Source organism: Saccopteryx leptura, chromosome 5 (genome assembly GCF_036850995.1).
Source record: "Saccopteryx leptura isolate mSacLep1 chromosome 5, mSacLep1_pri_phased_curated, whole genome shotgun sequence".
Lineage (NCBI taxonomy): Eukaryota > Metazoa > Chordata > Mammalia > Chiroptera > Emballonuridae > Saccopteryx > Saccopteryx leptura.
The window spans coordinates 207,017,702-207,043,721 of NC_089507.1; the positions used below are offsets into that span (position 1 = coordinate 207,017,702).

The following is a 26,020-nucleotide window of genomic DNA, read 5'->3' on the forward strand; positions in this document are numbered from 1 at the left end:
CTGGCTCCTCTCTACACAGAAGAGCTGTGAGCATGAATAACTGGGCTGGAAGAGTGACCGTGAGCTCTGCAGTGGACCCGGGGCCAGACTGCCCACGGTCCCCGGCAGGGCAGAAGCAGATCTGAGCTGGCCTGCTAGGCTCTCCGAAACTTCTGGGAATCCTTCTCAAAAGGGGAGTGCTTTGAGGTGTTTTTTGGTAAGATTCTGACCCAAGTCACAGGACATTTTAAAGATAAGTCAGGGAACTTGGGAGCACCAAAGCTCACTCCTCCTTCTTCTTATGGCTGCATTGGTGCAGAGACAGCCTTAGCACTATGCTTTAAGGGGACCAGAGAGATGATGGAATCCATCATTTTGCATAAGGATGCTACCCAGCACTCTTGACGTTCAGAATAGATACAGCATATAAAACCTTATTATTATTTTTATTACTATTCCTATTACTGCGAAAGAAAAACTAGCATGGTGTGCTTATGAAGTTCCAGGTGCAATACTGACTGCTTTACAAACAGCGTCTCACTTAACTTCCCATTTTCCTCTGAAGGAACTTAGCTGTGTTATTATTACCATTTTACAAATGAAATAAGAAAGAGATCCAAAGAGACTTCACAGTGTGGTAAAGTCCTGTAGGTAGTATACAGGGACATGTACTGATTCAACCTCTGGCCAGTGCTTCAGCACTCTCAGGCAAGAGCATCAGACACAAGAACTCACGGGGACGCTGATTACAAAAGAAGCTATGTTTCCCTCACAGCAAATGCCTAAACCTCATAGCATGAGCTTCACCTGTGGGGATTGAAGAAAAATACATTCATTCATTATCGTACTCGGTTTTGTACAACAAAAACATCTATTTCATCTATATAAATTAGAAACAGAACATTTATAATAATATGTGACAGAGCCAATGTTATATATGAGTTTCTGGGGACACGATCTGTGGGGAGGGATGGAGTGGAAATTGGCCTTATGGTAAGAATGCATGAATCCCTGGCTTGTTGGCTCAGTGGTAGAGCATCGTCCCAGCATGTGGATGTCCTGGGTTTGATTCCTGGTCAAGGCACACAGGAGAAGCGACCATCTGCTTCTTTACCCCTCCTGCTCCCCCTTTCCTTTCTCTCTCTCTCTCTCTCTCTTCCCCTCCTGCACCCATGACTTGATTGGTGCCATGACTTGATTGGTTTGAGCAAGTTGGCCCTAGGCACCAAGGATGGCTCCATAGCCTCCGCCTCAGGTGCTAAAAATAGCTCAGTTGCTGAACAACAGAGCAACAGCCCCAGATGGCCAGAGCATCACCCCAAAGGGGCCTTGCTGGGTGGATCCCAGTCGGGGTGCATGCAGGAGTCTGTCTCTCTGCTTCCCCTCCTCTCATTTAATAAAAATTTAAAAATTAAAAAAAATAAAGAATGCACGGTGAGATCTGCTAGTAGAGTGATGTCCCTGGAGGGGCCTGTTTGGGAAGGAAGTGGAAAAAAGAGAGGAAGAAGGCTAGAACATGGTGAGTTGTGTTGTGAATGAAAGGAGGGGAAATTCCAAGGCTCACGGAGTCACGTGACCATGTGGACAGACTGCGGGCTGTGTGCCTCAGATGCAGCTCTGTTTCCAGGCGATGCTCCCCTGTGCAGTTAACTGCAGAGAGAGGGCTGAAATCCCCAGGGGAGAGGGTGTGGCCTGACTAAAGGCAGGTCCGAACGCCGGCAGCCTCCTAGGTTAGCATGGCCCCAAAGTGCTGCAGGTGCTGTTGGTGGTGCCCACGATGGTTTTCCGTGGCACCCAGACGAACCCTTAAGAGTTTAACAGTTTTGTATTTATTTCTGTGGCTAACGTTTATGTGCGGCAGGTGATTCAGGTTTTCCCTTTTTATATAGTTATGGTTTCTTTTAGGTGGATGTATTTAAGTAAGAAAAAGGAGTTTGACTTACAGAAACGTATTAGATTATACTGTGTACGGCCAAGACCGCGCAATAGCGGCTGAATGGTCGCGATTGGTTGGAAGAGCTGCTCCCCACTGTTCTACGGGACAGCCAGCCTACCTTCCTGACAGCCTCCTCTTGTGTCTTCTGTGCGTGCGTGCGTGTGTGTGTGTGTGTGTGTGTGTGTGCGCAGACCCAGTGCACGGCCCGCAGAACGTGGAGATTGTGGACATCCGAGCCCGGCAGCTGACCCTGCAGTGGGAGCCCTTCGGCTACGCCGTCACCCGCTGCCACAGCTACAACCTCACGGTGCAGTACCAGTACGTCTTCAACCAGCAGCAGTACGAGGCCGAGGAGGTCATCCAGACCTCGTCCCACTACACCCTGCGGGGGCTGCGGCCCTTCATGACCATCCGGCTGCGGCTGCTGCTGTCCAACCCTGAGGGCCGCATGGAGAGCGAGGAGCTGGTGGTGCAGACGGAAGAGGACGGTGAGTCAGGGAGGCGCGCTGGCGCGGGAGGGGGGGTGGGGGGTGGGGCGAGGGGGGGTGGGGGGTGGGGCGAGGGGGGGCGGGGACGTGGGACCTGCTGCAGGGCTGTGCCTGTCAGCCTTGAGGGTTTTGTTTTTCGTTTTTTTTTGTTTTTTGTTTTTTTTTTGTATTTTTCTGAAGCTGGAAACGGGGAGAGACAGACTCCCGCATGCGCCCGACCGGGATCCACCTGGCACACCCACCAGGGGGCGACACTCTGCCCACCAGGGGGCGATGTTCTGCCCATCCGAGGCGTCGCTCTGTCACGACCAGAGCCACTCCAGCGCCTGGGGCAGAGGCCAAGAAGCCATCCCCAGCGCCCGGGCCATCTTTGCTCCAATGGAGCCTCGGCTGAGAGAGGGGAAGAGAGAGACAGAGAGGAAGGAGAGGGGGAGGGGTGGAGAAGCAGATGGGCACTTCTCCTGTGTGCCCTGGCCGGGAATCGAACCTGGGACTTCTGCACGCCAGGCCGACGCTCTACCACTGAGCCAACTGGCCAGGGCCGGTTTTGTTTTTCTTGTTACTGTAATCTTCCCCTCTTCATCTGCTCCTTTCGAAGGTTTTCAATGCAGATGATGCCATGCACAACTCCAGGGGGCACTGTTCCCATAGACACAGCAGCTCTTCCACAGACGTGCACTCCAGTTTGCCTTTTCTAAACCCTCCTCTCTCTCTGACTTTACGCCTAACTTTCTATGTCCAACGTTTAACCACAGTAGTGCCTCCTACAGAAACTGTATATCGTATAGTTTAAGGATGTTGAGTTTGGAAGTTAGACAATTCTGGATTCCCTACTGATTAAAATCAGGAAATGCCCATAAAAGAGGTTAGCACACACGCGGCCGGCACCCAGAACGGAAGACTCACCTGGGTGTCCTGCAGGCATCTCAAGCCCAGTCCCCACAATTGAGCTGATTGTTTCTTCTGCACTGACATCTCTCTCTGGGCCTTGTCTCAATGAACCGCATCTCGTAAGTCCGAGTAAAGACCCGAAGTCAGCTGGCATGCCTCTGTTTCCTGCCCCTCACCTCCGTTCCCTCTTGGTTCTGATGAGTCTGCTTCCTGAAGCGTGTCCTCTAACCTGCCCCTTAACTCAGGACTCCAGGGATCTAGAGCCACATACTGTGCCTGGAGCACCTCACTTTCTCACCCCTCTGACCTCGCCTCTGCCTTTCCTCCTGCTCGGAGGAACCTCCCCCTCCATTTGGGGGGAACAAGCTCTATTAAATATCCATGTCTTTGCTGACACATGACTTCCTCCAGGAAGCTTTCCCTGACTGCCTGCCTGGAGCCGACTTGGCTGTTCCTTCTCAGGCTCCCCTTGCATTTTGCCTCCAGCTGCACCATAGTTGTGATCTTATTTACAGGAGGACTGAACCTCCTCCTTCTGTGACTTATCCAGGAAGCCCTTCTCTAGGGCCATTTTCAGTTTTCCTCCGGCCAGCCCGCCTCTGTCCCTGTGGGATGTCTTTAGTTAGTTAGTTCCCTGGAATCCAACTCTGAGATGTCGCTTTTTGTTTTTTGACTTCTTATTGAATTTATTGGGGTGACGTCGGTTAATTGAATTATATAGGTTTCAGGAACAGCTTTGTGTGCAAATGACGGAGTAAGGAAGGCTTCCCCAGGGAGATTGGGAAGGGAGGGGGAGGCAGGACAGCGGAGGGGAGGAAGCCGAGGGGCAGCTTCAGGCCGAGTCCGGCGCCGAGTCCGGCGGAGGGGGCGGCACCCTGGGCCTGCGGGAACACCCTGCCGCTTGGGCCTCACTCCTCTTCCAGGAGCTTCCAGGAGCCGGAAGGGGCTGCCACCAGAGGTTAGGGCTGGGGTAGGGAGGGGAGGGTTGGAAAGTAAATTCTCGGGAACTTTCGGCGTTCTGCCCATGCAGGCCAAAGGTCAAGGGGCACAAAAATAGTGTAAAGGGGTCGGAAAGGGTCTGGGCAGAGAACCGTTCTGGTCAGCTACGTGAGGCCAGGACCCCGCCCGACTCGGGTTCCCCTTGGATCCCGCAGACGGAACCCCTACCATGGCAGGCCTGTCTGGTACCCTTGTTCCGTACCAGCCAGGCCCAGGACCCCTGCCTGATGGCCCCTGAGGGGACCCACATCCTCAGATGCAAAGTCCCATAAGGAGACAGACGGAAAAGTGCCGTCCTCATCTCATCCTGTCCCCCGAAACCCATTTCCAGCAAGTCCCATCCCAGAACTGGAAGTTGTACACAACCCACCTTCACGACAAACCCTTCCTGACCCCTCAGAATGCCTCCTGGCGGCCACTCTCCCTGCAACCCTGCAGGCTGTACTCTGAGGCGACGGCAGCAGTGGGGACCCAGCCTCGGCCACCTCGGTCCTCGCCTTCCTGCTCGCAATGAACCTCAGTCTTTTGTGGGTACAGCTCTCCCTGGATCAGCTGTTCCGGGTGGTCTGAGTGCCCTGTGGCCTGTAAGCCCACTCCCATCCAGCCTCCGACACGGGAGGGTGGCCACCTCACCCCGGCTTCATTCTGCAGCCCCGCAGCTGTGGCCCTGGCTTTGGCTTTCAATAAAACTTCCAGACCTTTCCCTAGATCAGGCTGCGCTGTTTCCAAAAGGGGCAGCCCCTTCCTCCAGCAGGTGGCACAATATGGTGTTTGAGAAGGTGGGCTCTGGAGCCCAGGTACTGGTCCGTGGGCCATTTGGTACCTTGGTCCCGGTCCGCAGAGAAAGAATAAATAACTTCATTATTTCCGTTTTATTTATATTTAAGTCTCAACAATGTTTTATTTTTAAAAAATGACCAGATTCCCTCTGTTACATCCGTCTAAGACTCACTCTTGATGCTCGTCTCGGTCACGTGATACATTTATCCGTCCCACCCTAAAGGCCGGTCCGTGAAAATATTTTCTGACATTAAACCGGTCCGTGGCCCAAAAAAGGTTGGGGACCACCGGCTTAACCTCTCAGTGCCCTGGTTTCTGCCTTTATAGAATGGAGATAAAAATGCCTCCAGTGCCTTACAGGTTGTTGTGCTCACTAAAAGGAGTAGTAAATAAAGAAATGGAAATAACGCCCAGGAGAGTGAATGTTTTCAATCAATGTAGCTGCCACATTTGCACTAAATCACAAGGGAAAACATACTCATTGACAAAGGAGCTTCTAGCACAAGCAACCTGGAAACCACACACCTGACTGGGAAGCCTCTCCCGAGCTCTAGACAGTCACTGCAACAGGTCGGAGAAGACAGGACACGGATGCTCCAGAAACGGCGGTGTGATCAGGGTCGGATCTGAGCACCAGCGTCCGTCCGGGCACCAAGGGTGCGCCAGGGTCCCAGGCTGTCGGGCAGGGAGGAGCCAGTGCCGAAAGCCAGCGCGAGCAGGCGGGACGCAGGCGACGAGGGACAGGGTTTGTCCCGGAAGCCGCGCAGGAGGCCTGATTTTTGCAGGATGGGCTACGTTTTTGAGGACCCCCTAGCTATGCAGCAGCAGATCCCAAGTCCCATCTTTCAGCCAGGCCTCCACCTCTTTCTTTCTCCTTCTTGTCACCAGGAACAAAAATGCACAAAAACCTTTATCAAAACAATGCGAGAACGGCGGCGCCTTGGAATTAAATTTTCATTAAGCGCCATTAATAAAACATGAATTCCTACTCAGTGGAGATGTATGGACATGCTCCTGTTAACAGCGCCGGCATGTGGCACAGCAGTCCTCTGTCCCCTGGCCCTTCCCAGGGTGCCTGCCTGCCCAGGACCCGCCGGGCTGCAGGCCTCAAAGAGCACAGCCCCCTCTGCATGCCTGCCAGGGTTCCGATCCATTCCTTCTGTAGCGGGACGGGCACCACGCCTGCTGGCTGGGAGCTGCTTAATCTCAGGACAGGCTAGGGCAGGAGCCGGGCTCCAGTCCATTAACTGAGACCCCTTCCGGATGCCGAGGGGCAGCAAATGAGCTGACTGGACACATGCTGCTTTCGTCTACGTGAGACCACGTTTGTAGAATCTTGTCGTTCTGGTGACGTTGAGGGCCTGCGAGGTAGCCCGCCGCTGGTGGGCGAAGCTCAGGGTCGCCGAGTCCCCTTGCTTCGTCTGGGAAGCAGCTGTCGAGAGGAGATGACACAAGTCCTTTATCGTGCCCTCTGCCACGGACGTCGCAGGCAAAACCACGGCTTGCTGTTCAGTGGGTGACGTCTCCACCTTTCACCAGATCACAGCCGGGACTGTGAGGTGGAATCTGTGAGCCCTGGGAAGACAAAAACGACGTTGGCGATGGTCTCGTGAGGCTGCCGTTTACTGAGCGCATACACTTGCGCTAGGCTCTACAGGGCACATTACAGACAGCGACTCATACCCACGATTTCATTTGGAAATGTTTCAAACCTATAGAAAAACTGAAGCCCGAGTACAGAGAGGACCTGTAAACCCATCACCTAGATCTAACATTTGTTAACACTTGGGTACATTTTCTTACTCATATTATGTGTATGCTACATATAATAGGGAAATAGCATTTATGAAAACGCATATACTATTTTTAACTATTTAAAAAGGAAATGGCGGGAATCGTGACCCCTGACCTCCAAACTCTTCAATGTAAATGACCGAGGGATACGGACGTATATCTACATATCTGCAACATCACAGAACCCCTAAGAAAGTTAGCATCGATATAAAACCTGTCAAACAGACAATCCAAGTTCACATTTCCAGGAATTTTAAACCTGATTTTATTTGATAAATGAAAATAGGAGACATTGTTAGCCAAAAAGCCTCATGAGCTGGTGATGTCTACTTCTCCCTGTACCATGTCAGGGAGCCCCTCACTGGTGATGCTGCATTTATTTGGTCACTCAGGTAAGATGGGGACCAGCCAGTCCCTCTGGTGTAAATGCAGTAGGTGCCCCTTTCCCCGTGTAAGTGAACTTAATCTGTGCAGCGATAGTCGAGGTTCCGTGCATACTTCATTCCTCTAGGACTTTGCTCCCGGTGACATTAGCTCTCCTTGGTAATCGCCACCTGGATCACATATTCCATCGGTATTTGCGAAGGGGTGAATTTTAAATTTCTTGTTCCCCCTCCATGCACTAATTAACATTCTTCTTTAAAGAGAGCCCTTCTCTCCTCGTCCCCTTCCCCATATTTACGATCTCTATAGATTTTTTTTCTCTCTCAATGTATTCAAATCCAGTACTATTTCTAATTCTTTTCTATGCTCGCAGTGTCTCACGTATGGCTTAGAGGGAGTCCCTTTGAGCTGATGCCAAGGTTCTTCCGACAGATTCTCATTAGTCTCCCTCGCTTCCGGCGCAACAAAGTATTTTAAACTGTCCTTTTAGTGTCTCTGCTCCAGACCTGAAGTCAACCACTTACTTGCCTGAGGACGTCTGGTTGCTTTCGGTGGGGAGTGGTGTGTTTTTGCATTAAAATATACAGCTTAGGTGTTCTCGGCTCAGCGGGGTGTTATTGCCTCTGACTCTTCAAGCAGATAGAGCTGGGGGGGGTGTATAATTTATCTTGTTTAAATCAAGAGCAAAGACTGATTCAGACCTCACCCCTCAGGAGTCCGCTGCACTTGCCCTCATTCCGTTCAGGTATTTCTCTTGTCCCACAGCGAGACCCTGATTCCCAACACCCACAGATATTTTTTTTTTATTTGCTCCATCCCACTCTATCTGAAATAGCCTCAGAATTACAATGCCAACCCTTCCAACGAACAAGAAAGCTACCAAGTTAGGTTCAAGGTCGCCTTTTCGGTTTTTCTCTCCTTGGGACAGTCAAACAGTGTGCTCAAAGTTCAGTCTTTTCTCTATATGGTTATATGATCAGTTTGATACGCAATTAGGTTTGTGTGTTTCACTGTTGAGGTTTGCTTCCCCCCCCCCCCGTTTGTTTGTTTTTTATTTAGTGTCATTATTTTTAATATGAAAACAGCCGCATGGCGCACAAGTGCAAACTGTATAAAAAGGTGCAGCCAAGAAGCATTGCCAACTTCCCTCTCTCCCGCGGTTCCCATCCGCCCCTGAGAGGTAGCCATTTTTACCCCTACTGGCACTATCTTTCCTATGGTTTATCTTATGAAAAAAGGGGGAAACTATTTTTCTTTCTCATTTTTTTTTGTATTTTTCTGAAGCTGGAAACGGGGAGGCAGTCAGACAGACTCCCGCATGCGCCCAACAGGGATCCATCTGGCATGCCCACCAGGGGGCGATGCTTTGCCCATCTGGGGCGTTGCTCTGTTGCAACCAGAGCCATTCTAGTGCCTGAGGCGGAGGCCATGGAGCCATGCCCAGCGCCCGGGCCATCTTTGCTCCAATGGAGCCCTGACTGTGGGAAGGGAAGAGAGAGACAGAGAGGAAGGAGAGGGGGAGGGATGGAGAAGCAGACGGGCACTTCTCCTGTGTGCCCTGGCCAAGAATCGAACCCCGGACTCCTGCACGCCAAGCCGACACTCTACCACTGAGCCAACCGGCCAGGGCCCTTTCTCATTTTTTTATATAAAAGATATAGCATAATAGATATACTCCGCATCCTGTGTCATTAATGTGTCCTGGAAACCACTCCGTGTCGGCTTGTGGACTCACGTCCTTCCTCTTCAGAGCCGTAGGGGACTTCGTTATGTGGCTGCATTGTGGTTCATTCAAGCAGGGTCCTGTGGACACTTAGGGTATTCCCATTATTTGCTATGACAGCCAGAATTGCAGCAAATAACCCTGGGCACGTGTTGGTTGGTGTTTGTGGAGATGTATGTTCAGGGGAAATTCCTAAAAGTGGGATTGCTGGGGTCAAAGGGTAAATGCACATGCAGTTTTGTTGGATGTTGCCATAGCCCGCTGTAGATGTTGTATCCTTGTACATGTTCACCAGAAATGGTGATTCATTTCATCTCAACTCCAAATGGGAACAGGTAAACAGTATTATTTTTATTTTATAATAAGGAAATTTAGACCCCCATATAATTTACAATAATCTAATTGATTCTGATTAATAACAGTATATACTACATTAATATAAGTAGAATTGACATAGGAAATGATTAATAACGTATACTAAATATATTATTTCATTTTATATATAAATGTACATTAATTGTAGGGGAGACTTCCATAGCTCAGGAACGAGCCCCTGTATTTGACGTTCATTGCTAACAAGCCCAAGGATCTGCTTTCTTAGGCCACAGGGAGCTAGAATGAGGCTGCACGTTGCTGAGGACAGGTGCAGGGACAGTGACGTGGAACAGCACATAGAATCTGGAGAAGAGGAAAGTGAGAGGTATAAAAGGCAGTGACGACAGGACACTACGTAGTGTGGTCCATAGTCATTTACTGGACGGGGGGAAAGCTATACACATCTTGGTAAGTCCAGAAGGCATCACTTAATCAGAGCTCAGTACCTTTTTGATGTTTATAAAGATGACCTTGAGATGTGATAAAGGATAAGGAGAACTGCAGTATGGTTTCCAAACACGCACTACTCGGAATGTCACTATTCACGACAGAGCTATGCGTTATGCTGATAGTCTTCATCCGTACCTACCGTCACCAAACGTTGGGATGTAGGTGCTATTGATACGGTGACCTGGAAGAGAAGTCTGAGGCTCAGAGAGTTCAAGGAATCTGTCCGAGGTTACCAAGTAACATGTGGAAGGGCCACAAAATATATCCCCAAATCTTATTCATGATTTCTTCCCCTGATTATGTGATAGGTCATCTTATACAGTACCTGGCCCAAACCTCCCTAACATTCTGCTTTATCTGTGTGTATACATGTATATGTGAATGTGTGTATGTGTGTGTATGTGTTAGTTTCTCCGGGACACATAGTAGGTGCTCATTCACTATTTGTTGATTGAAACAATATCTGACATCAAAGTCTATGCCTCTTTCACACTAGCTCAGAGCCCTGTTTATATGCACTGTTTAAGAAGGTGAGACTGTATATAACATATTCTATCTCTATTCATACTGGCTGGCTGGAACTGATCATTACCTTCGCTTCCCACCTTTGAGTTCCAGGGTATTACACCCATTGCTTGAAATTGGCCGTGGTGGGCATATTTATACCATGTAAATTGCCAAATATATTGGTGTTTTGTTCCCCCCCCCCCAGAAAGCTCATTTTGAGACATTTACTAACTCACCGCTGTATAGTTCCATTAAAAATATATTTTTGACATCTTAAGATGTAAAATTTTATTCAGAAAAAAAAAATCTTTTCTCCAACAACACTGGAAAATCCAAGTAGATTAAACACTGTCTGGGTTGGTCTTGTCTCTAGAAGGCTCAGTGACAGTCTTATGAAATGGTGGCCTCTGAACCGTTTTCAAATTATCTTGATTTTTCTTAAGTTTGTTCTGATTCTCTTTGTCATAGACCAACCAACCAACAAACAAACATGACACCTGTAATAAAGAGGCAAAAAAATAAAAAATGACCTAGACAAGATAAACTTCGGTTGACTGTGCTTGTATAGACGTTGATTTCTTACTTCCCACAGCTCCCCTCAAGTTCACCGTCATTAGCCCCACTTTCCAGAAATGAAGATAGAGGGGAAGGAAGGAGAGGAGAAGGGAGGCGAGGAGGAAACTTCCCTTGATTACCCTTTGTCTTTCTTTATGTTGAAATGAAAATTTTCCTTAAATTACCACCTGACTTTTTAGGTACAAGAAAACATCTGCTTTAATTGCAGTGAATTTACATGAACCTACTTGACAAGAAGCACAGTTAAAATTAGCAATTTTAGTGTGCTGCTTTTTTTTATATATATACATATAGAAAGAGAATGAAATTATAAAGTAATTAACCTTTGTTGTGGAACTGTGTCAAAAGAATGGGAAGTTCCATGCTGTGAGGTAGGAGAAGAAAGGAAATTGTGGAAAGGGAATATGTGGAGCCATTAAAGAATTATAAAGAAAACACAGGGTAATGCAACACACAATTAGAAATAAGGCAAAGAAGGACTTTTTTCCCCCAAGAAGTTTTTTTTTCCCTATAATGAGAGAGGGAGAGAAGAAGAAGAAACAAAAAAAACCCAGTTAAATCAAAAGGAAATAAATCAATTTCTTTGAAAAGGACGCCTTGACCTACAGCGTGTGTGCTATGGGACATCCTGGCTTTGCCACTCACAGGTGGTGTGACTTCCTGTCGGCCTTGCTAAACCCACATGTCTACCAGGTTGTTGTAGTGATATTGATATAATGTTATAATAATTAAATATATAGAAATGTAAAAAACAAAAATATGGAAGATATATAAAAGTAATTAGAATAATATTAAAAATAATTATTAAAATTAAATAAAGTTATGCCATTTGGATAGGAATTAATGTAGTGGGTGCAGATGTGATAAACAGACTCTGACTTTCGAGCAGGGCCCAGTTAGTATGTGTGTGAAGTTATACCTAGATAAGAAGTGGCTTGATGTCATAACTCTGTAAGTTAACGTAAATAAGAACATCTTTAAAAAGTGGTTTGGTGGAAACATTTCAGTAGATTAACATAAAAGGGGGTTCCCTGCAAGGAAATTCCCAAAAAGGTGGTTTGAGGTGATAATCCTGTAGATTGACACCTGTTAGAAGGTGTTGGCCAGAAAAGGTACTAAAGCTGAGGGGACCCTGCTGCAGTAGTCGCTGATGTGGACTGTCTTCACCAGCTCTGATCTCTGACCAAAGACAGCGGAGAGGGGCACGCCGACGAGGCCCCCTTAAGCTGTACCCAGGCATGCCAAAAGGATTTGTGAGTAATAAATGGCCTGTGTGATTCTTACAACTAATTTGTGTGGGTCGTGTCTTTCCTCTGGTGGCAGTTAATGTCGGCACTTATCAGTAGCATCCTCATAGCCACCTCAAGAGTAGTCTCTAAGAGGCTGCCAGCCCTGCTGATAAGCAGGAGTGTCCCACTGCACGGGGAAGTCGAATCAGGGACGCCTGATCGACTTAGAGCTTGGGCTCTACTGGGACAATGGTAATGGGAGAAAGGGATGATTCAGAAAAGACTTTGGAGACAAAGGATCTGAGCTACACCCATGTTCCATTCACTACTTTGTTATGCAACCTTGGTTAAATTCCATGCCTCTATACACTTCAGCGCCCCCACCTGTGAATCGGGGACGGTAATACCACCAGGTTCCTTAGGGTGTACTGCATGGAAGTCTGTGCAAAAGCACTTAACTTACTCTCTGTATTAAGTGGAGTGTGCCAACATACATCAGACTCGGCAAGACTGCTTTTTTAAATTTTTATTTATTTATTTATTTTTATTTTTCTGAAGCTGGAAACGGGGAGACAGTCAGACAGACTCCCGCATGCGCCCGACCGGGATCCACCCGGGCACGCCCACCAGGGGCGATGCTCTGCCCTTCCGGGGCATCGCTCTGCTGCGACCAGAGCCACTCTAGCACCTGAGGCAGAGGCCATGGAGCCATCCTCAGCACCAGGGCCAACTTTTGCTCCAATGGAGCCTTGGCTGCAGGAAGGGAAGAGAGAGACAGAGAAGAAGGAGAGGGGGAAGGGTGGAGAAGCAGATGGGCGCTTCTCCTGTGTGCCCTGGCCGGGAATCAAACCCAGGACCTCTGCACACCAGGCCGATGCTCTACCACTGAGCCAACCGGCCAGGGCAAGACTGCTTTTTAATCACGAGTATCTAAGGAAAACCAAAGCAGGGGATCTTTGCGAGGTTTCTGTTCATCGTGAGCAAAGAACCATTTTAAAATAACCTTTGATATCACTGTTATCTCAATTTCAAATATCTCACGGTGACCGCGGAAACGAGTGGGGGCGGCAGAGCCCCGACAGAACTTCTGTGTAGCAGACAAGCTGCCGGTGGTCTTTGGCTGAAGGCACAGTTTGTGAACCATGGCTCCACACTCATTCCCCCTCCTTATTTTCTCCAATCTCTGGGTTTGAAATTCCATCCCTATGCTAATGACTTCCTCAGCTGCTCTCTCCAGGCCAGCCCTGTCCCCTGCCCTCAGAGTCATTTGTTTACGTGTCTGTTCAACCTATCACCTGCGCGTTGCTAATCAACCTGTGGAATTAAAACTCCTCCCGCGCTGACTCCCTGGCGTTTGCCTCAGCCACCACCAGGTTTGCTCCTCCCCCGTCAGTCTGCTCTGTTTCAGGTCCTGGCAACTCTCTTTTGTTGGTGGCTCCAGTCAAAGACCTTGACTCCTGCCTGACCTGTGGTGGCGCAGTGGATAAAGCGTCGACCTGGAACACTGAGGTTGCCGGTTCGAAACCTTGGGCTTGCCTGGTCAAGGCACATATGGGAGTTGATGCTTCCTGCGCCTCCCCCCTTCTCTCTCTCTCTCTCTCTCTCTCTTCTCTCTCTAGAAATCAATAAATAAAACATTTAAAAAAAAAAAAAAAGACCTTGACTCCTCACCTTCATCACATCCGGGGCCCTCACAACTCCAGGGAACGCCCTTTGCCTTGTATTCGCGATGATTGGTGCCCTCTTGCTGTGTGTGAGGCGGAGGCCCCGATCGCTCCCCACACCCCACCCACCAGCACCTGCTCTTGGCTCGCCCTTCAATCTATAGCAAGACCTTGACCATTTCTTACAGCCTCCACTGCAAGCGCTTGGGTTCCGGCCACCGCAATTTCCAGCCTGGATTATTGCCATGGGCTCCTAAATGGTCTGTCACTGCAGGCCTGGCCCCTGTCCTCCTCTCAGCCAGAATGATCTTGTTTACACCACGTGGCAAATCACATCAGCACCCCTCGTGAGCCCTCACTGGGGAAGAAGGGACTGAGCTGTGACTTCATTGAATATGCCTCTCCTCCATGTAGGACACCAGTGTAACCTTGATATCTAAGCCACACACAAGCTTATTGCGAGAAAAAGAACAATTAGATGCAAATGCCTCCAACAGAATGTTAGCAAACAACCCAGCACTGTATATAACTAAGAAGAAAGATGGTTTAGTTCAGGAAGTCAACGTTGGTTCAACATTAATAAGCCCATTAATGTAATTCACTACAGTAACAAACTAAGAGAGGGACAAAGGTATATAATTGCTACAATCGATGCAGTAAAAGCATAAGTTAAGCTCAGCATGATTTAGAAAGAAAAGATTCTTATACACCAGGAATATAAAGGACCTTTTTATCCCAATAAAGGGTAAGTAACCACAAGAAATTTACAGACAGCATACTTGAGGACGAAATAATAAAATCATTTTCTTTAACACTGGAAAACAGACGCATATTATTATCATCACTAAATATGGTATGGGTGGCTCTGGTTGGAGACAAGAAAATTAAAGAGTTAAAGATTGAAAAAAAAAAGAGCTAAAAGATTGGAAAAGAACAAAACTGCTATTTACCGCAGATTCTTTGATTATTTACATAGAAAACCCAAAGAAATTTGCACACCGATTATTAGAATTAACAAAAGAATACAACATGTTTTGATAAAGAAGTCACCATTAAAAAAAGTCAACTGCATTTCTATTTAGCTAACAAGTCTGTGGTGCTTTTAAAGGTACTATTTACAATAGCAATAAAAATCTATGGTATTTAGGAATAAACCTAACAGAAGTATTTAATATGCATAGTATATATATAAATGCATAAAGCACTCAAAGACATTAAAGACCTAAACAAGCAGTACACCATGTCTACAGATGGGAAAACCGGAGATTACAAAGATGTAATATATAAAGAAGTAAACTGTCTCCCAATTGATGTATAATTTATGCAGTATCAATGCAACAATCCGACACTTTTGGGGAATTTACGAGCTCGTTCTAAAATGCATATGCAAGAAGAAAAGGCAAGATTAGCTAAGACAGTCCTGAACAAGAAGTATAAAGTGATAGGTCTTGTGCTACCAGAGATTAAGACTTAAAAATCTTTCTTAATCAAGAAGATATGGCATCAACACAAGGACAGTTTAATAAAACAATTGAACAAAATAGAGGGAACCTGAAAATAGACCCACGCGTATGTGGAAATGCGATGGAAGGCAAAGGTAGCATGGCCAACCACTTGAGTAAATAAGTTTTTTGTTTTTTTTTCATTAAATGGTCCTAGGATCGGGAGGAAGAATTGAAATTGGATCCCTACCTCACACTATACATGAAAACACCATTGCAGATGGGTTGAAGACATTTTATAAAATGTATAACTTCAAAACTGATGAAAAGTTAAGAAAATGTTCTTGTGACCTCAGCATAGAGAAAATATTTTTACATGATTTTTGTTTGGGTTTGTTCATTTTTTTTTGAATTTATCTTGCCCTGAGATATGGATTCAAAGGCAGGTGGTCCATTTAAGAGTTGGTCTAGGGCAGTGGTTGGCAAACTCATTAGTCAACAGAGCCAAGTATCAACAGTACAATGATGGAAATTTCTTTTGAGAGCCAAAAATTTTAAATTTAAACTATATAGGTGGGTACATTCCTTATCGAGGTAGCACCCACACGTGGTATTTTGTGGAAGAGCCACACTCAAAAGACCAAAGAGCCACATGTGGCTCGCGAGCCACAGTTTGCTGACCAGGGATCTAGAACACATTGGTAAGGAAGAAAGGAATTGAATCAGAAGGGAAGTAAATCAATACAAGGTGTGATATCAAGAAAATTACCATGTATGAATAACTGGGGTTTAAAACAGTGACACTCCAAGTGTGATTCAGGGACCAACACTGACTCATGAACTCTTTCTGGTTCATAACAAGATAATCACATAAATAGAGGTCAAGTTTTTAAAAAGGGGGAGTTTGCATTTTCTATGTTTTTTTTTCTTTTCACTTTTACTATTTAATTTTACTTTCCTATTCTGTGTGTGTGTGTGTTTTATATAGTATCAGTCCATCGTTGGTTGAAAACAATAGAAATAATAATAATTAGCAGCACTGAGGTTTCAGTATTGAGATACTATAGTTTAAGAAGCATTAATAGAATATGTCTCAGAGTTAACCCAACTGAGTTGTGAGAACACTGGTGTGTCCATCCATCAACTTCCTGCCTTTCATGTTTTGGGGGCATTGATTCTCTGGCATATCTTGCTGGCCCTGTGTGGAGACCAAGGTTTCTCCACAGCCTTCAGGAAGAGAGCCCGGGTTTCATAGGAAACAGTAGCATGTGGGCGGGGCAGCAACTGTATCTGCTACTAAGTCTGTCTTTTCTTCCCCCAGCTTCTTTGAGGTATAATTAATAAATAAAACTGTATCTATTTAAGATGTACAACATGATGATTTAATATATGTATGCACTGTGAGATAATCACCACTATCTAGTTACAAAGTCTTTCTCTTCCTTTCTCCCATACAAAAAAGAAAAAAATTTGAGGAATTGATCTTTATCCAAAGGAATATAATGAGAAAGGGAAGACACAAACCAAGAGAAAGTTTTTATAACACATAACGGCCAATAAAAGGATCAGTAACAAGAATACGCAAAGAGCCTGACCTGTGGTGGCGCAGTGGATAAAGCGTCGACCTGGAAATGCTGAGGTCGCCAGTTCGAAACCCTGGGCTTGCCTGGTCAAGGCACATATGGGAGTTGATGCTTCTAGCTCCTCCCCCCCTTCTCTCTCTGTCTCTCCTTTCTCTCTCTCTCTCTCTCTCTCTCTCTCTGTCTCTCCCTCTCCTCTTTGAAAAAATGGATAAATAAAAAAAAAATTTTAAAAAAAGGATATCCAAAGAACCGCCAACCAGTAAGAAAGGGACTGGGGCAGATTATAGACAAAAACCTCCTATAAATTGGAGTTGGGAGGGTCTGTAGGGGGAGCTCTCGTGCTCTACAAGGATAGTGGATCCCCAGAGGAAGAACTCTTGGTTTATAACAGCTCTCCCAACTCCCTCTTCTCTATGAAAGAGTTACCTCCCCTCTGTTTCTTGGGACTTGCTTGTGTTTCACCATTAGAATTCCAGTTCATCCTTGTTTCCAAGTAAACCCATTTTGCTGGAGAAATATCTGGCCTCTGTTCAGGGTCAACAGATTCCAGATAGGTTCGTGTTAGATTTGAAAAGAAAGAGATAGGAGTAAATCATAAGATTCATAGAAGAAAATACAAACAACTATTGATCTTCACCCGTATCCATTGCCACTAAATCATTGTGAGCGTAGCACTCCCCAATCCCCTGCCTGCTTCTCTTCTGCACACCATCGCCCTGGTCCCAGCTGCCGTCTTTTCTCCCCTGGATGGCTTTTCTTCTTCTACCCTTGTCCTCCCAAAAGTACCTGCCACTCACCACCGGCCCTCCCCACCTTTGCCCTAGTAACGGCTCTATATCCATTGACTGGAACTTACTGTTCTCTTATTACCCTGACTCGCCAGCAGAGACTGCTTTTCCTCTCTCTGCTCATTATAATTCTCCCAACACCTGTGCTTTGCCTCAAAGTCCTGATAACAACTTAAAAATTTTCAATTATGAGCATGGTTTTTATTTAATGTCTATCTCCCTTTCCAATGTTTCCACACTTTCTCAAGGAGTTGACTCCCTCTTTCTGTGCCCCTGGGGTGCGTCCCTAGTTACCACCGCTGTCTCTTGGCCATATTAAATAGTTAATAAATATTTGTGGCAAGGATGAATGGATAAGGAAAGGCTATAAGAGATCTGACTACTTAGAAGCCCTTACATAACTAAAAGATTTAAAAAGCAAATAAAAAAAAAACCTGACAGAAATATTTGTAACATATGTGAAAAATAAAAAGCTTATGTTCTTAAGAATGGATTATAATTACAAGCTCATAAACCAATGGTGAACAAAAACACGGAGCCATGCAAACAAGTGAGCACAGGGCCTAGAGAGCATGTTCATAAAAGAAACCATCCAGGCCCTGGCTGGTTGACTCAGTGGTAGAGCGTCGGCCTGGCGTGCAGAAGTCCCGGGTTCAATTCCCGGCCAGGGCACACAGGAGAGGCGCCCATCTACTTCTCCACCCCTCCCCCTCTCCTTCCTCTCTGTCTCTCTCTTCCTCTCCCGCAGCCGAGGCTCCATTGTAGCAAAAGATGGCCCGGGCGCTGAGGATGGCTCTATGGCCTCTGCCTCAGGCGCTAGAATGGCTCTGGTTGCAACAGAACAACACCCCAAATGGGCAGAGCATCGCCCCCTGGTGGGCGTGCCTGGTTGATCCCAGTCGGGCGCATACGGGAGTCTATCTGACTGCCTCCCCGTTTCCAGCTTCAGAAAATACAAAAAAAAAAAAAAAAAAAAAAGAAAAAGAAACCATCCAAGTGGGCAGTTACACTGAAGAACAGACGTGCCCTCTCCAGTATTCTACAAAAGATGCACACACACATACACATATTTTTTTTTAATAGTCAGTGGTGCCAAGGGTTGGAAAGAGGCATATTCTTTTGTTGGGGCATCCCAACTTTCTGGAAGGTGGTCTGATAATATGTGTGAAAGCCTAAAAAATAAAATAGTTCATCTACCTCGGCTCAATAAAGTGATTTCCAAAAATTTATCTTTAGGGACGCCTGCAGAGTTTCACGCAAATACTTACTTATAAGAATGCTCGTTACACTGTTACTTGCGATCGTAAAAAATTCAAGCCAAATGTAATGCCCAATAATAACGGATTGGTGGCTATAATGGGGCCTATCCTTCTCTGAGCAGCCATTAAAACACATGGCCCCAAAGAACATTGTTTTTAAATCTGTGATTTAGCTACAAAAGAAAATCACAATACAAAATGCACAGTAGGAGTTTCTTTTTTTTTTTTTTAAATAAAATATATGTTTGCATCGGGATAAAAATATCTCCGGTTACAGGGATTACGGCTGATTTTGTTCTTTTTAAAATCTTTTGGTATGTTCTTGATATTCAACGAATCCTGTGTATCGTGTCCATAATGAGAAAAATGAACTATATTTTAATTTAACAATAGGGAACTGATTGCAACATATGGCCGAGGCTAAATCTAGAGAGGCATAGTGTGGTGATTAAAGAGTATATGCTTTAAAGCTCATAGGCAGGTGTTCGGTTTTCTCTTTACAACTTAAGAGCCATATGACCTTGAGCAAGTGATTCCATTCTCTTAGCCTGCGGTCCCTTACCAGCACAAAAGAGATAACACCTAGTGGGCAGAGCTGTTTTGTGGCGGAAATGAAATAACGTATGTAAAATTCTGATCAGAGAGTGAGCCGCTTATAAGGCCGAACTGTAAATAGGTCCAGTAATGATTTATGTGAATTCATGATTCTCTCCGGGGTGATAACTAGAAGTTTGGGGGATTATTTTATTCTCCGGTTCAGCCTCTTCCAGACTGTCCTAATGATGTCGGAATCCGGCAGGAAGGATTCTGGCAGGAGGACTGACCTGGGTACATAAGCAGCCCGGGAGAGGTTTGGCTCATTAGGGCAAAACGCTGGCACACGCCATTTATTCCCCAGCTCATCCAACCAGCAAACGGTTATTAAGCATCCGCTGTGTTCCAGACGCTGGAGACTCAGCAGCAGCAGCCAGGCCGACGAGCTGCTTTCTCGGAGGGGGGCAAGCGCCTTCTAAGTGGGTTGAGGTGTCAGGACGCGTGGTTCCTGCAGCCCTTCCTCGGGCGGAGTGGCGGGAGACGGCGTGGCAGGGTTTGGAAAGCGAAGCTCCCTTTGACTCCCGCAAACACCAGTCCTAAGGCAGGAGTCTTCACGCCAGGACCCAGCCGGCTGGCAGGGCTGGGAGACCTGCCGATGTCCTCCCTCCCCTGGTCAGGTTCAGTTCCCGACCAGACTTGCTCAGTCTGCAGATGAAAAGCCATCGGCCTTCCAGGAGAGGGGCGAATAAACAACCTGCCCCGTGGGTCAACTCCAGCCTGTCGCCTGTGTTTAGAAATAGAGTTTTCTGGACATGCAGCCGTGCCCGTTTGTCTGTAAATTGTCTGGGGCTGCTTTTGTGCTACGTGTACGAAGTGGAGCCGTTGCGACACAGATCGTGTGGCTCACAAAGCCTAAAATACGTATTGTTGCCTGACCCTGGACAGGCAGACTGTGCCGATTCCTGTTCTAGGTCAGTGGGGCTGGGGACATGAGGTGGAAGATGACACCAAGTTCCTAACTCTTCCTCTCTGTAGTTCCAGGAGCTGTTCCTCTCGAGTCCATCCAAGGGGGGCCCTTCGAGGAGAAGATCTACATCCAGTGGAAACCTCCCAACGAGACCAATGGGGTCATCACGCTGTACGAGGTAAGGGGCCTCCTTTCGCTGTGCTGCCTGTTGTGGCTTTCTGCCACTGACTCCCGCCTGCGGTTTGCTGAGCACCTGCTGTGTGCAGAGCTCCACTGAGGGCACGAAGGTGAGTAAGACACGACTTACCAACATGGTGGGAAGAGGACCCAGGGCGTACAGTGGAGTGGTCTTGATAACCCCAAGAAAACTGGGCACGCTCTGCATTGAAGTGATTCTTGATCTCCTCGCCTGGGGCTTCAGGACTCGGAGAATCAGGTGGTCCCGGCACAGCCAGGAAGACCCAGGCCTAGCAAAGAGTAGTTACAGCTATCTGGAAAAATCTCAACACTCATGTGATGCCCATCCTACTACTCATGTCAGTCCTTGGGGTCCCAAAAGACTCCCACCGTCATTCCCTGCCCAGGGGGTACGTGATTCATGAGCTTTAATACTGCTCTGTGGCCAAGGCATACTGTTGTCATCCGAGCGATGGCGTCCCAGGATTAGCAGGACCTTATCACGTCGGCGACGGAGCAGGTGGGCCTCCAAAGCCTGCACCGTGTGGCTTCCTGAAGGCTTTCCAAACTAGAAGAAAGTGCACAGAAGTCCACTGCAAAACAAAAACAAAATAAAAACCTTCGATAAGGCTGACGTAGCTGAATTCTAGTATTGTCGCATGGCCAAGGCTGACTCTGCCCCCCAGGCCCGAGATCCTGAGACAGTAGGAGGTTGTGATGTGGTGAACAATAGGAAAACACAGAAATGCAGAGGGAGCCCACAGTCTCCGCTGACCTTGGGCAGGTGCTTGTCTATCAGAGCTTCGGTTCCTCACCTGTCAAATGGGGATGGGGGGGGGGGGTCGCCGCTTCAAGCATCCCCAGGTTGAAATGCACTTCCGGGCCCGTGGAAGGACTAAGGCACTCCGTGCTCACACAGTTAGGGACACATACTGGGAGTGTGCTCGGGAGAGACTCCCCCCAGCACGAGGGAGGATATTCATGGTGAGCCTGATGGGCGCAGGCTCCCTGGAGAGGCCAGGATGCACCACAGAGCTCAGGGAGGAGGAAACAGCCCGTTGGTTCCAAAGTGCTGGAGAGAACAGTCGGAAAGCGCCTTTGCTCACTCAGTCCGGCCATCCTCAGGAGAGAGGGGCTGTCCAACGTCCCCGTCTAGCGCCACGTGGTTGGGGGAAGCATCCTTCCAGAGGATGCTGCTAGAGGGGGAGGCTGCTTGTATTGTCACCTTGCTTAGGATGGGTTCGATACCTCGTTGGGGATGAGCGAGGCTGGAACTTTGCTGAAACAAAGCCCAGTTATCTCATAGCTACATGCTGTCCTTCGTGAAGCAGGATCCAAAGTTACACACAGACACACACACACACACAGACACACACACACACACAGACACACACACACACACACACACACGAGATCTACTGTGTATGGCGGCAACCCGCTCTTTATAAAACAGAGGCAATAGATGCAGGACTTCAAGAGTTGAGTTGCTTATTGCTTAGTCCTGTTATATAACTGACCGTTCCGGAATTTCTGCAATTCCCAGGCCAGTAACGTTGCGAAAGGTTTGGGGGAGTGGGGGTGGGGGGAACCAACATGGGGTACTTTACCATATTTTATTAACATCATTTCATAAAATCCATAATTTAAAAAAAAATAGAAAGGACATAATTTCAGAATCAAAGGCAGTCCTTCAAATTGAATACATTTAGGTGGTCATGAATAATTCATGCCAATCTTCTTACTTCCTCTCATTTTGCTCTAAATTGAGGACAACTTTGTCATGAAAAGGCCCCTATCCTTGTACCTACCTGCGCTCGGGGGGCCGTGCAACCGGTCTAGGCCGTGTTGCAGATGGAGTGCTCTCTCTGCACAGACTGCTTCCTCTAACAGGATTATGCTCCGGGCGGGGTCCGGAAGCCCCCGAGTGCTGTTCCAGGGGAAGAAGAAAGAAATAGGTGGAGAGAGAACAAGGGTGCAAACCCGGCTGTGAGTGAGATACTGTTTCAGCAACGGCTCCCTGGAGCTGGGACTCCGTCCTATGGTGCAGTCTCTGGAGCTCTGGGCACTGAGCTGGGCACAGACTGGGACGCTGCACCCCGCCTCTCACTTCTGTGGGAGCACAGTGCCTTGTGGGTTTTCAAAGACCAGTTGCTGGGGTTGTTGGCACTCCCAGGATGGATGCTACTGGCAACAGATATGGGGAGACACTTTCAAGTAGCTTCTTGGATGCTACTGGGGTGAGGCTTACGGGGAACCAGAGCTGGAAGTCTCTGCCGCCGTCTGACTTGTTCAAAGCGCTCGGGGCTACCTTTGGGACCAGGCCGAAGTCCTCGGGGGAGGCTGTGATGGAAGCTCAGGAAGTCCTCGGCTCAGGTCATTGTATTTCGAGCAGAAACATGGCTGTGACCATGCGAGTCCCAAGCTAGTGAGGCCTCAGAAAGCGAGAGGGTTAACTTTGGAGATCAGACAGCCTAGTTCTGAATCCTAGCTCTGTGCTTCCTTGCTGTGTAACCTTGGGTTGATCCTGTAACCTCTCATTGACATTTATATATAAATATAGGTTTAGGACTAAGGTTGGTATTTGGCAATCTCATGAATAAATGTTAGCCCTTATGATTACATAAAAATTAGCAAATTGAGTCTCGGAGAGGTGAAGTGAAAAGACCAAGGTCCTATAGCTGAGACAGCAAATCCAGGGGTCCTGAGGTCAAGCGCAGATGTCTTCTCCCTTAGTCAGTGTGGTTCATGGGCCAGTAGCATCAGCAGTACCTCAGAGCCGGTGAAGATACAGTCTCTGAAGATACCAGACCCTCTGAGTCAGAGTTCCCGTTTTAACCAGAGGCCTGGGTGGTTCCCATGGGCACTGAAGTTTGAGAAGCACTGGTCGAGGCCACACAGCTCTTCAGATAGCTTTGACGGTTGATAAAAGGGTGCATCCTGAGCAGAGAGACAGAGAGTCCCCCCTCCACACACACACACCATGCTGGACTCAACCTAGTTCTGCTCTAGACAATAAGCAGGAGGCCTTGCTTTTAAAGACGTCTACAACAGAGTATATGTTTATGAGGCAATTTCCAAATTTAATTAGATGAAACCAATTTGATTTTTAAAATTAGGTTCTGGTTGTTAATCTAGAGAGAAATCCATAAATTACAAATCACTCTCTCTGGCCCCAGAAAGTACATTTTGTGACAAAGAAAAATAGGATATAACACCACAAATGGAAAGAAATTCAAGGTTGTCTGTAGTCTGTACCTTCCTGTGTACAAACTTGAACTCAGCTAAGTCTAAAGCCTCTAGTAGGAAGGGGGGAGGGGTGTAGGTGGGTTATAGCTGTCTGATATTGTAAATATCGTTAAGCAGTGCAGGTCCAAGTTTTATGTAATATAGTAATTAACTTTTCTTCCCCATGAGTCCAACTTACAACCTCTGGGTCTGTCCTTGTTTTGCCCCCCAAAATCTGAGTGGCTTTGATTATGTTTCATTCTGTATGTGGGCTTTAATCCTCTCTTTGTAACATGAAAGAGTCCAACTGTTCCAAGCTCCAAGTGGGTAAGAATCAAGAGAAAAATTAATTTATGTCAAACCTACAAAAATCAAAGGTTTATATCTCATTTTGCAGTTGCTTTGTTGTTGAAACCTTGCCTTTGGTCAGAATCTTTGAAGGCAGAGCAGTGATGACATGTATAGAAAAACAGCTAGTGCAAAGGCCCTGGGGTAAGAATGACTTTGGCATGTTTGACAAATAGGAGGTCAGAGTGATTGAAGATTTGTGAGCATAGAAGACAATGATAAGACCATGGATGGTCAGGGTCAGGTTATGCAGGGCTTCCAGACTTTGTGCTTTATCCTGAGAGGAATAAATAGCCGTAGGATTTTAAGCAGAAAAATGAAGGAATTAGCTTTATATTCTTAAAAGATCACCTGGTACTTGTGGGCTAACTGGTTGTGGTCTCATAAGCATCTTGGAGGCATCTGAAAAATGTGCCAGGAGGTGAAGACATTTCCATTGTCTATGATATTGCAGCGAGAACTTGGCTTTTTATTGGAAGACCTTGTACTCAGGTGGAGATGTAAAAATTTTGTCCTATCTGCCTCATTGCTGCTATAAATCCAGGTTAGGAATCAGGCCATGGCCTTAATCTTTAGGGATCTTTAGTGGGAGTTGCAGGATGCTCTTCTGTGATCACAGGGTGACAGAGAGCACAGAGTTAGGTCACGTCCAAGGTCTCGTGTCCACAGCCTAACAGATCGACATCAGACATGCAGAATCTCAGGGCCCAGCCCAGACCCTCTGAATCCGAGTCCGTGTTTTAATAAGATCTCCAGATGATTCGTGTGCATGTTACAGTGTGAGAAGCTCTGGTCTAAGGGAGTTCTAAAACTTCATCGTCTGGATCTGGAGAGGGCCGCTGGACGAAAGCACTGTGGTCCTTGGATGAATGATGTGGCCATTGAACGAGCTGAATAATATCCAGCACACACGGGGTCCAAAGAGCTGGGTATTTTCACTAGGAACGTGAATTCCGTTCATTCCCAGAGACCCTTCCGGAGCCCTGCTTGGGTTCGAATGGGATATTGGAGTCCCCCAATCAGGGCCTGTGTGTGAAGACAGTTCGTGTGGCCTTCCCCATTCCGACTGTGCTCTCGTGAACAACACAGCTTACTTACCACAAGTAGACCATCAACACTGCAGACAGGCATTTACAGCCCGAATGAGGTCACGGGGAACACAGTCCAGCCGAAGAGTTGTTTAAAAACTCCTCGATAAAATCATTCACAGACAAGCTGTTCAGAGTTCACGAAAAACAGTAATCAATATGTGTCTCAATTCAATTAATTGTTCTCGTCTCTGTCCAAAAATAAAAACCAACGCAGCGTGAGGGAATCAGGCCAGAAGTTGTTACACCAGCAACGGGGTTAACGAAGTGTGAAAATATTTAAAATTCAGACGTGTGAAGTTTCCCTGTAAGCCTTTCTGTTTAGCAGTCAAAATCACCAAGTTTCTAATTATAGTGTATAAATCTGAGAAGCTTAAAGGGAATGAGAGGGCCCTAATGAGTCAGGAATGGGTGGCTTGATTATGCTAGAGTTGATTGACATTTATCTTACGAGCTATTCTAGGCTATTCTAGGCGCCGGGCGTTCAGAGTTGAATAAAACACACACTTCGCCTCAATGCAATAAGGCGGCATTCCTGTGTGGGAGCGCCTGTAAAAGGTACGACGGGGTCGGAGGGTTGTCAATATTTTCCCAGCATGCAGATGGTGCGTGAGTGTACTGGAAGTGCATTGCCGGAGGGCTGGGCGTGTGTTCTGCGGCCCAGGCACTCTACACACGGGACCGGAGCAGTCGCACACTGATGGAGATGGGCTGGTGGCATGCGTGAGCAAGCCCTCGAAGACAGCAAGCAGCCCGGAGGAGGTGCAGGCACACCCTCCCCCTGTCCTTTGGGGTCAGTCACTGAGGCCACACAGAACTCACTGCCTGCAGACA

At 47.1% G+C, this 26,020-nt stretch overlaps 1 protein-coding gene across 13 annotated transcripts in view; it reads left to right on the forward strand.

The window, feature by feature from the left end:
- PTPRT (protein tyrosine phosphatase receptor type T) overlaps positions 1 to 26,020 on the forward strand; it is a 966,224-nt gene that overhangs the window by 627,660 nt on the left and 312,544 nt on the right. For all 13 annotated transcript variants that reach the window (XM_066387766.1, XM_066387770.1, XM_066387767.1 and 10 more), the window contains 2 exons: positions 2,107 to 2,403; positions 20,417 to 20,526. In XM_066387766.1, the coding sequence (XP_066243863.1) occupies positions 2,107 to 2,403; positions 20,417 to 20,526 (407 nt within the window). The remainder of the gene's footprint in view (positions 1 to 2,106; positions 2,404 to 20,416; positions 20,527 to 26,020) is intronic.